The sequence below is a fragment of the Gossypium hirsutum genome, chromosome A10 (genome assembly GCF_007990345.1).
Source record: "Gossypium hirsutum isolate 1008001.06 chromosome A10, Gossypium_hirsutum_v2.1, whole genome shotgun sequence".
Lineage (NCBI taxonomy): Eukaryota > Viridiplantae > Streptophyta > Magnoliopsida > Malvales > Malvaceae > Gossypium > Gossypium hirsutum.
Window position 1 is genome coordinate 73847958 of NC_053433.1, and position 11370 is coordinate 73859327.

General features: G+C 32.4%; 1 protein-coding gene across 3 annotated transcripts; it reads left to right on the plus strand.

Annotated features, from left to right (window-relative positions):
* The first annotated feature begins 3084 nt into the window (after positions 1–3084).
* LOC107896975 (kinesin-like protein KIN-12B) lies at positions 3085–10131 on the plus strand. Of its 3 annotated transcripts, none has more exons than XM_016822298.2 (17): positions 3085–3523; positions 3608–3745; positions 3837–3920; positions 4023–4148; positions 4232–4291; positions 4400–4453; positions 4549–4641; positions 4886–4981; positions 5243–5388; positions 5898–6047; positions 6130–6259; positions 6344–7327; positions 7406–7504; positions 7590–7742; positions 7820–8620; positions 9329–9578; positions 9710–10131. In XM_016822298.2, exons 1-17 carry the CDS (start codon positions 3233–3235, stop codon positions 9916–9918), a joined length of 3864 nt encoding a protein of 1287 aa, XP_016677787.1. In that variant the 5' UTR covers positions 3085–3232; the 3' UTR covers positions 9919–10131. The 3 variants fall into 3 exon arrangements, with proteins under 3 accessions (XP_016677787.1, XP_016677788.1, XP_016677790.1); XM_016822299.2 differs by having other exon boundaries at positions 9779–10131; XM_016822301.2 differs by lacking the exon at positions 9710–10131 and having other exon boundaries at positions 9329–9666.
* Positions 10132–11370: the final 1239 nt, after the last annotated feature.

An 11370-nucleotide genomic window follows, 5' to 3' on the forward strand; every position in this document is an offset into this window, starting at 1 on the left:
AAAATAAAACTTACAAAACATATCTTTATATAGGCTCAAATTCTCATTTTCCTTGTTTTCTTAAACAATATAGGATGTGAGATATGTGTATATATAGAGCCATGAATAGGTTTGCAACTTATTCCTAGATAATGTGAGATTCTTTCTTCTTTTAACTAACAACCTAAGATTAAGGCTACACTATATTTTATAATATTTTACAAAACAATTTCTATTTTTATTACATTTTTGTTAACATTTTCTCATATTATAAAATTATCTTTTGACATCTTTTATCTTGTTGCATTTTAGAATTGTTAGCAAGTACAAAAGGACTATTAAAAAAAAGAATAAATTGCACATATGAAACTTGTACATGCAGTAATCTTCTATTCAATTTTAAATATTTGAAGTTAATATCCATGCAATTCTAATTTTTAAAATAAATTTTCATTATTTCAATTTAGAAGTTATACTTTTAATTAATTAATTAATTATTTTATTTTATGTTATGAATGTTTGATTAATAAATAAATGGTGAGTATTTGGTGCTCAAATAGTATTTTTTTGTAATTTTAAAAAATTGATATCTCTTTTTTAATTTTTTAATATTTTACTATACTCATTAATTTTTAATTCTAATTTTAATTTAATTTTCATCACCTAATGAATGTTAATAAATTTATTTTAGATGTATTTTGACTAGATAGATAATCTATTTAAATATAGTATATAATTATGTTAAATGATTTTTTCTTATAGAAATATATAATATACATAAAATACATAAAATATAATAATTATTTTTCATATTTTTATATCTAGATTAAATTACATTAGAAGTCGCTTAACTATGTTTTTTTTTGCTATCTTATTTTAAAAAATTACAAAATAATCACTCAACTATTAGTAATTTCTTAAATATTTTTTTAATATTTTACCATACTCATTTTATATTTTATAATTTTTTTACTTATAGAGCTTAAAAAATTTATTTATAATGTAAAAAATATTAACTTTTTGTAAAAAAAAATAAACTCTATAAGTAAAAAAATTTATAAAATATAATGTAACATTTAATTTTATGTTATTAATTAAAAGAGGAAGGAATCCTACATTGTCTAGGAACAAGCTGCAAACCTATTCATAAATCTATATATACACATATCTCACATCCCACATTGCCAGAAAAAACAAGGGAAATAAAACTTTGGATCTATATAAAGATCTGTTTTGTAAGTGCACCCATGTCTTAGCACGTTTTTGCTGACATTGGGTAAAGTGCGTCCCCGTCAGTGCGTTTTTTTGAAATTTCCTCTTAAATAGCTTCCACATAAGCACGTTTTGGATTTTTTGGTCCATTCCGGTAAATAAAGTTTTAAGTAACCTATTTTTGTAAATAAAATTAAAAATGAATTTTTTTTAGTAAAATAGTCGATTTTAACGTTTCGAAATTATGTAAAATTAAAATTTAACATTTTTTTTATGTTGGTTCTTTGAGAGGGCAAGGTAAGATATATTCCAAGACTGAAAACAACGATGTAATTTTTTTTTTATGTTGTACCAATTAACTTGAATCTGACAGATTGCTTGTCAAACAATATGTTTAATTGAAATATATCTTATAATTAAAATATATTATATTATTTTTAGGTTTAATTGAATTACAAATAATATAGGTAAAGAATTAAAATCAGGTATTTGTCAAAGAATCCATTAAAAAATATATAAAATAATTTTAAAAAAATATGTACATATTTAATTATATTTTTAAGTATTTTAAAAATATTATTATATAAAACTATAAGATAACTCAATATAAACAAAAATAAAGTAGTGGAAATAGTTGAAAGTGTTACTTCCAAATATAGATTTTAGGATTTGGAAAAACTAGGTGAATTAATTAAAATTTAAAGAAATTAAATTATACAAATACTCAGAAGCTATTTTTATTCAAAATTAAGTGCTCTCAAATATTGTTTTGAATATAACTGTGGTTAAAGTATTCATCAAACATTCATTAGATATAAGTTTAAATTGTGTTATTTTAATCTCTACCTTTAATATTCTATATAAAAAAAATTGTAATAATCACACAATGAAATTTATTTAATCTATTTATTTAAATGAATTTTGATTATAAAAATATTTGTAATTTTAATACTTAATTAATTAAATTAAAACTAAGAAGTAAGTAAAGTTCATATATTTTAATCGAGAGTAATTTATGCTTTCACAATTATTGGAACGATATTAGAATTTAAAATTTCCCTTTTTACTTGCATTCTTTTTTGTTTTATATATATAATATATATTATAATTGTATGCTATATTAATGTTGGTTAAATTATAAATGCAGAGATAAAGGTATAATAAAGATTATTGTACTAAAAATTAGATTGCATTTTATTTTCTTTACTCAAAAAATAAATAAACTAGTCATTGTACATTAGATTAAAGAACAAGTTGATAATTTCTTTTAAAAATTCTATTAATTTGTACAGTTAAAAATTGATGTGATTGACAAAATAATCGGACAATGATATGTGATGTGCCACGTGTACCTTATTTTGACATACATAAATCAATTTTTAACAAAAAAAATAGATGAAACTTTTAACAGAAGGACTAGTTTACTCTTTGATCTAATGTTTAGATACTAATTTGTTTAATTTTTAAATAAAGAGAATAAAATACAATCAAATTCCTAATGAAAGAGGTTTCATGCAACTTTTGCCTAAATTTAAATTTTTTGAGGTTTAAATTATATTTATTTCCAACATGGACCATATATCAGGTTTTCTCATACTCAAAATTTTTTAGACTAAATAATTAGAAAAGAGAATTTTTTTTAAAACTAAATAATTACAAATTCGAATAATTATGAGCTCAACTCTAATGATTATGTTAAATTAGCTGCTAAAGAAACTTGTAGATTGGCTAATTGACTGAAAAAAGAAATCTGGGCCGTCCAAAAAAGAACGACGTCGTATTGGAAAGTGGGCCCAGGACACGCAGGGTTTATTCCATTAAAAAAACGCTCCAGATCCAACATCACAAATTCAAATCCACAGTTTTCATTTAAAAAAAATAGATAAAAAAATTTCAATCTGTGTTTTGTTTGCTCTCTAACGGCTACATTTCTGTGACTTGTTATTGTTTTTTGCTTTCACTCCATCTCTCTCGCTTCCTTGCCCTAAATCTCCCCCCCCCCTTTCTCTCCCTTTTTCCTTTCTGTCCAAAGGAAAGAAATATGAAGCATTTCATGTTACCAAGAAACACGATCTTGAGAGAGCCGATGGAGAACACCCCTTCTTCCCCAAACCCTACCCCTTCTAAATCCAAACGTAAACACCCTAAACCCTCCAAAGAAAACGCCCCGCCGCCCGATCCCAACTCCCAACCTTCCCCCACATCAACCGCCAAGTTCAAGTCTCAGTTGCCTCCTCGCCCGCCCTCCTCCAACCCTCTCAAGCGCAAACTTTATGCCGAAACCCTCCCCGACAATGCCTCCCTCTCTGGAATTTCGGATTCCGGTGTCAAGGTTTTTCTCTTCTGAATCAATTTAATTTAATTTCTTAGATTTCAATTTTTGAACTTTCTTTTTCTTTATTATTGTTTGTTTTAGGTGGTTGTACGGATGCGGCCACCAATTAAAGAAGAGGAAGAAGGGGACACGATTGTTCAGAAAGTTACTAGTGATTCTTTGAGTATCAATGGGCAAACCTTCACGTTTGACTCAGTTGCCAGCTCGGATGCAACTCAGGTACTGACGCCCTCATCTTTTGTTTCTTTAGTTTCCCTTTGTTTGATTATTTGTGAAATACCCTAAATTTTGTTTCCTCTTAAAAATGCAGCTAGATATCTTCCAGCTTGTAGGAGCACCTCTGGTCGAAAATTGTCTTGCCGGGTTTAACAGTTCGGTGTTTGCTTATGGCCAGGTACTTGCTTCTTCATTTTCTTTCATTTATAATCTTCGAATTACTCTTGAATGGATTTATAACTTTTTGATTTGTGTGTGTGAATTCATTGATTGTCACTAGACTGGAAGTGGAAAGACTTATACCATTTGGGGTCCAGCCAACGCCTTGTTGGAAGAAAATTTATCAAGTGATCAACAAGGCTTAACTCCCCGTGTGTTTGAGCGGCTTTTTGCTCGTATAAATGAGGTAAAACCATAAAAGTTTCTACTATTTTCATCAATATTTATGTTTTGAATGGACTATTTGTTTTTTGACCTTCTGTGTTATAGGAGCAAATTAAGCATGCTGACAAACAACTCAAGTACCAATGTCGCTGTTCTTTTCTTGAGGTAGAGTTAATTTACTTGTTGTGATACTGAATTTTGATAATAATCGAACTGTTTAGCTTTTCATTGTTCTTATTCCTTACCACTTATTTTTTTATTTTTCTTTTGCAGATCTATAATGAGCAAATCACGGATTTATTGGATCCAAATCAAAGAAACTTGCAGGTAGAATGGTTCATCATAAATAACTTTTCAAATACTCTTTCCTAGGATTATTTTTTTGTTTTTGTTTTCTTAGACTGTTTATGATTTTCATCCAGATAAGGGAAGATGTAAAATCTGGTGTTTATGTTGAGAATTTGACAGAGGAGTATGTAAGTTCGATGAAGGACGTGACCCAGCTGTTGATAAAGGTTGTTTTTGTGTGTTTTTTATACTTTCCAATGCTTTGGCTGCTATTTGGTTTTTTGCTTTGTAGAACTTCTCTTTATGTTTAGAATAATAGCATTAAACTTTTTCTTATAGAAAGGAACACTTGTATGTACTTCTTATTATCTTGATCAGTTTATTCCAATTTGGTAAAAGCAAATAGAAACTTGACTGTTAAATTTCAATCAAATAATTATATTCACAAGCTTCACTACAAAAACAATGCAGGGATTATCAAATAGAAGGACAGGTGCGACTAGTATCAATGCTGAAAGTTCCCGTTCACATAGTGTCTTTACTTGTGTTGTTGAGTCTCGATGTAAGGTAATAATGCTTTGAATTTCACATGATTTGTCGAATTTTTTTTATTGTTATGTTTGAGCAAATATACATCTTGTTAGTTTACAAGTTTGTCGAACCTAATAATGGCATCAATCTCTAATTTGTTCAATTGTTAATTTTGTAAATAATAAAATTACAAGGATCTAATCATCTGCAGAACAATTGGAGAATATCTCCTATTTTTCATGGGTTTTTCTCTCTCAATTATACTTGAGGATTCTGAAGAACTCTCTTTTCTTGCAGAGTGTGGCCGATGGTGTAAGCAGCTTTAAAACAAGCCGAATAAATCTTGTTGATTTAGCAGGCTCAGAGAGACAAAAATTAACTGGTGCTGCAGGGGAACGCTTAAAGGAGGCAGGAAATATTAACCGTTCACTCTCACAGCTTGGGTATGCTCTTTCTATCTTTTCTTTCATGTGCATGTCTTCTTTCAGATCATCTTTTATTGAAACTCTATATTCAACTTCTAGCTGTTACCTTATTGTTCTAAAAGGTGGATCTTTCAACTTTTGACTACAGTGTAGTAGTAGGCATCGGCATTTTCTGAATCTTTTAATTTCAAATAGTTGCCAAATAAAGTACAGAGCATTGTTACAAAAAATGTAAAAATGCAATAAAAATAAGTTATAGTAAGAAAATGTATGTCCAAAATTTAAAGAAAACTATTTTTAGCATATATTTGACTGAAAGGATATTGTCTGTAGAAAAAAATTGAGTTTGTGGATTACAGTTTTTGATACATAAAAGGTCTATGTGATATGATGTATGGGGACAATTGCTCAATTCAGATCTAATTATGCCATGTTTTCTTGCTTCTTTGTTGCATAAGCATGTTTTCATGGATCAAGAGGCCCAGGCTCTTAGATTTTTGATAATTTTATTTAATTTTGGAGTTCAGGAACTTGATAAACATCCTCGCTGAAGTTTCCCAAACTGGAAAGCAAAGGCATATTCCCTACAGAGACTCCAAGTTGACATTTTTATTGCAGGAATCTCTTGGTGGCAATGCAAAATTAGCCATGGTCTGTGCAATTTCTCCAGCACAGAGGTAACGTGATAGCTGCTCTTATTTTATTTAAGACTCCCCCCCCCTTTTTGTCCGAGGGAAGTTTACATGAGTCATAATGCAGCTGTAAGAGTGAAACATTCAGCACACTACGATTTGCTCAGCGTGCAAAGGCAATCAAGAACAAGGCAGTTGTTAATGAAGTAATGCAGGATGATGTAAATTTTCTGCGAGAAGTGATTCGACAGTTGAAGGTATGTTCTCATAATCAGTTTTTTTCCCTTATCAGTTATGTGATCAAATATGCAAATATATAAAATGTGGAGGGAATCATGCAGGATGAACTCCATCGTATGAAATCTAATGGAAACAACCAAACTGATCCAAATGGAAGTTACTCAACTGGATGGAATGCCCGTAGGAGCTTGAACTTGTTAAAATTTAGCCTCCATCATCCAAGGACATTACCTCATGTTGATGAAGATGGTGATGAGGAGATGGAAATTGATGAGGAAGCTGTTGAGGATTTATGTGCTCAAATAGGTCTGCAACCAGCAGATATATATCTCCCTTCAAATGAATTAACCAAACAAGAGATAATTGAATCAATTTCGGGAAATACTACCTCTGAAAATGGATGCGCTGGTGATCTAGTGCCTAACTCATCTGAAACTTTTAAAGTGCAAGATGCTGAGGATACTGATGTGAACATGGAGGAAGAAATCTCTGAAGAGCCTAAAACCTCTGAAATTATGATTGTTGATGGTGTTGAAACTGCTACAAACACGCCAAACATTTTTATTGCTCATGAAAGTGTCAAACAGGATCCATGCCAGCTAACTGTTGAAACAACCGATGGGGATTCTTCTGCAATTCTTAAGTCTCCAACACCAAGTGTCTCACCTAGAGTGAATCAGAGTAGGAAGAGTCTGAGGACATCATCAATGTACTCTGCTTCACAGAAAGATCTTAGGGATGATAAATCAGAGACTATGCGGGTCACACCAACCGAACATTTAGCAGCTAGCCTCCACCGTGGTCTTGAGATTATTGATAGTCACCGACAGAGTTTGGCATTGAGGAGGTCATCATTTCGTTTTTCATTAAAACCTGCTGATTCTAAGCCAATCCTTGCAGCTAGAAAAGTTGATGTTGGCGTTCAAACTTTTCCACAAGAAGTAGACCCAGTAGTATTTCTATGTAGCAATTGTACACAGAGAACAAACCTAGATGGCAAAGAGGATCCTGAAAACTCTAACCTGCAATTAGATCCTGTTGATGAGTCCGATTCTGGTGACAAAACCAAGAAGCAAGTCCCGAAGGCAAGAAGTATCAAGTCCTAGCTTTTGAGATTTATATCTTCTGCATCACTGACATTATTTTACCTTTGTATTGCACAGGCAGTGGAGAAGGTTTTGGCTGGATCTATCAGGACAGAAATGGCTCTTGAAGAGTTCTGTGCCAAGCAAGCTTCTGAAATAATGCAATTAAACCGTTTGGTAGGTTTCTTGGTAATTTTACTATCAGCCATCATCATCGTTGAGAATTGTTGATGTTAAATTTATTATGGGCTACTATTTACAGGTGCAACAGTACAAACATGAGCGAGAGTGCAATGCTATTATAGGGCAGACAAGGGAGGATAAAATTCTTCACCTTGAGAGCCTTATGGATGGTGTTTTACCTACTGAGGAATTCATGGAAGAAGAGCTTGTTTCCCTCACCCATGAGCACAAGGTATATTTTTGTTCTTTTCTTTTTCTTTTTCAGTTAAACATTTGTATGTATATCCATTTTTTACCTATTGCCTACAGCTTCTGAAGGAGAAATATGAGAATCATCCTGAGGTTTTAAGAATAAAGATTGAGCTGAAAAGAGCTCAGGATGAGCTGGAGCGTTTTCGAAATTTTCATGATTTGGGTGAGAGGGAAGTGTTGTTAGAAGAAATTCAGGATTTAAGAAATCAGTTACAGTATTATATTGACCCTTCTTCCACATCAGCTCGAAGACGAAATTCTTTACTGAAGTTAACATATTCATGTGAGCCCAATGTCCCTCTACCCCTTAGAGCAATACCAGAGACAAATGAGGAGAGTGCTGAAGAGAAATTTGAACAAGAGAGAATCCGGTGGACTGAGGCCGAAGGCAAATGGATTTCCCTTGCGGAGGAATTAAGGACTGAACTTGATGCTAGTAAGTTGCTGGCTGACAAAAGGAAGCAGGAACTAGATATGGAGAAGAAATGTGCAGAAGAATTGAAGGAAGCAATGCAGATGGCTATGGCGGGACATGCAAGAATGCTTGAACAGTATGCTGATCTTGAGGAAAAACACATGCAATTGCTTGCAAGGCATAGGAATATTCAAGAGGGAATAGATGATGTTAAAAAGGCAGCTGCTAGGGCAGGGGTCAAGGGTGCTGAATCCAAGTTCATAAATGCCCTTGCTGCTGAAATTTCTGCATTGAAAGTTGAAAGGGAAAAGGAGAGGCGATACCTTAGGGATGAGAATAGAGGACTTCAGGCTCAATTAAGGGATACTGCTGAAGCAGTTCAGGCTGCAGGTGAATTGCTTGTACGGCTTAAAGAAGCAGAAGAAGCTGTGGCTGCTGCCCAAGTAAGTGAAGTTATTATATTCGTTTTCATGAACTTCTTAACTTTTCTGCTTGATACACTGTAATTAAGCTATTGTTTTTTCTTGAACACTTGTTTCAAGTTTCCACTAAACAACAGGCAGAGCTGTAGGCATAAACAAAGACATATTTCACGAGCACAGCATTTATCAAATTCGATATTAAGATTGTTGTTACACATTAAGTTTTCATCTCTAATGAAAGCTGATAGTTAAAGTGTCTGTCCAGTCTGGTTTCTAAGTAGGAAACATTCAGTCAGTTTATTGATTCACTATCACAAAAGTTACAAGATGAGTGGATGGAGGGACACTATATCCCCCCCCCCCTCTCCCCCACCAAATTAATGTGATTTCAGTTAACTTTTGCTACAACTATTGAATCAGATCTTTTTACCTCAAGTTTAGAACATGTCTCTTCCTGAGTCATAAAATTCTATTTCTTTCTTTTTGCTGAAGGGCTGGGATTTAAGACTTTAGATGGCCAAAAGTCTAGAACGTAGTTCTGCTGTCTTTTTGCAGTAAAAAATATCTTTGCTTTGATATTGTTTGCTTCAAATTGTAAGGCTGTTGGATGAACATAATACTTACTTCATTTGGGATTTTGATTAAACTGTTCCCTTGGTTTCATGAGCTTCAGACTTGTTGAAAATTTTAGCATTGTTCTCATATCCATCTGTTATAAAATAATTGCAGAAGCGGGCAATGGAATCAGAACAAGAAACTGAAAAGGCTCACAGACAGATTGAAAAATTAAAGCGAAAACACGAACGTGAGATCAGCACTCTTAATGAGCTACTTACAGCATCACGTCTACCTAAAGAAGGAACACAACATACTTTTGATAATGTTGACCTTGCCAAGCATGATGCGGGTGAGTTCCATGATGCCAATTCTGATCAGCAATGGCGACAAGTATTTGAACCCTTCTACAATGGTGAAGATGGTGAGTTATCAAAGCTTGAAGAAAACTCATCATGGTTCTCCGGATATGATCGTTGCAATATTTAGATCACACTTAACTGCAGAATCATGTATGTATTATTAGTAACAGTTTCTCTCACGTTTAATTTACAGAATCATGCCTACCTAAAGAAGCAATACAACATACTTTTGATAATGTTGACATTGCTGAGCATGATACAGGTAAGTTCAATGATGCCAATGATACTGATCAGCAATGGCGACAAGTATTTGAACCATTCTGTAATGGTGAAGATCATGAGTTATCAAAGCTTGAAGAAAACTCGTCATGGTTCTCCGGATATGATCGTTGCAATATTTAGATCACGTTTAACTGCAGAATCATGTATGTATACTAACAATTTCTCTCGTATAGCTCCGAAACTCTAGCAGTTTTTCTGTTCATCTGGTTATTACCAGTTCTTGCCCATCTAGGTAGTGGGACCATTATCTTGGTTCCCTAATTGTTCTTTGTAATCAAATCCAGATTCTTTCATACATAAGAGTTGAATGAATGACTTGTATTCTTTTTCTTATCTCTTGGCAATGAAATGAAACACAAATGCGAGTAACGTGTTCATATTTAAACACATAAACATGCATCATGGCACATATTTTTCCTATCCATATATGGTTTCCACATTCCAGGATAATAGCATTGAAGGAGAGACAGGGAAAGAAGACTTGTTCAACATGTATTCGAATTTACAGTGTTTTCTTTAAGGGTGTGTTGTGGTGATAATGGATATGGTGTACCCTCAAAGTTGTGTATAGACAATGGACCTGAAGGCCTAATTAATATGTTCTTTTTGAAGCCTTGTAGATAATTTATTTGTTTGGTTTTGTTGTCAATAGGATAGGGGGCAATCCAATCCCTCAAGCGGATCAAACACGGGGTTGTCTATGCCCCCCAACTAAATCAGGTAATCCGGTAATTCATGTGTCTGTATTGCACTTTGTATTTTTGTATTAATTGTCATATCATCAAAATCCTAAACAAATAATGCACATATATAAAATGTGCTATTTTATGCTTATTCATATCATTTTCATATCTTAAAACTTTTGTCTATAGGAGACCATAAAACAGAAGCTTGTGACTTGTCTTCCCTTTGACATAACTCTATCCAATCCTCTGGACCATTTCTCACGCTTTGAGATCCCATGGCTGGAGTGGTCATCAAACACCACACGAGCCACACAATACAAGGATTCTTGATTTTTCTTAAAATAATCAAATTAGATACTTAATGCATTTTACATAAATGTTATATGAATTTTTAATTTTTTTTAAACTACTCATTTCATCATGTATTAGGATATAATTTTTTCAGTATATGAAAGCATCAAACATATTTGTATGCGTCATTTATCTCAAAGCTAGGGTAATTTAGCATTTGATGCTTTTCTTGTAAACATTGACATAAAAGGATAATATTGTAAATAAATATTGAATTTCTTTTTTTCCAATAAAAAATATTGAACATGCTTTTACATGTTCATATTTTTGAAAGGTATTTATTTCATTTAACTCTTAACTCCAAAAAATCAATCTGGATAACATTTTCCTTTGATTTGAAAAAAAGCTTTTCAATAATGTAGATATTTTATTTTAATGTGGAGGTTAATATTGAAATGTAATTTCATCATTTTGTAATAAGTGGAAGTGAATAACCAAACCAAAAGTATCTATCAATTTGATGGTGCAACTAATTTTACCTAACTATAGTTAGATGGGGATTACATTTAAATTAAGTGTTATGGTTTTTATGGCC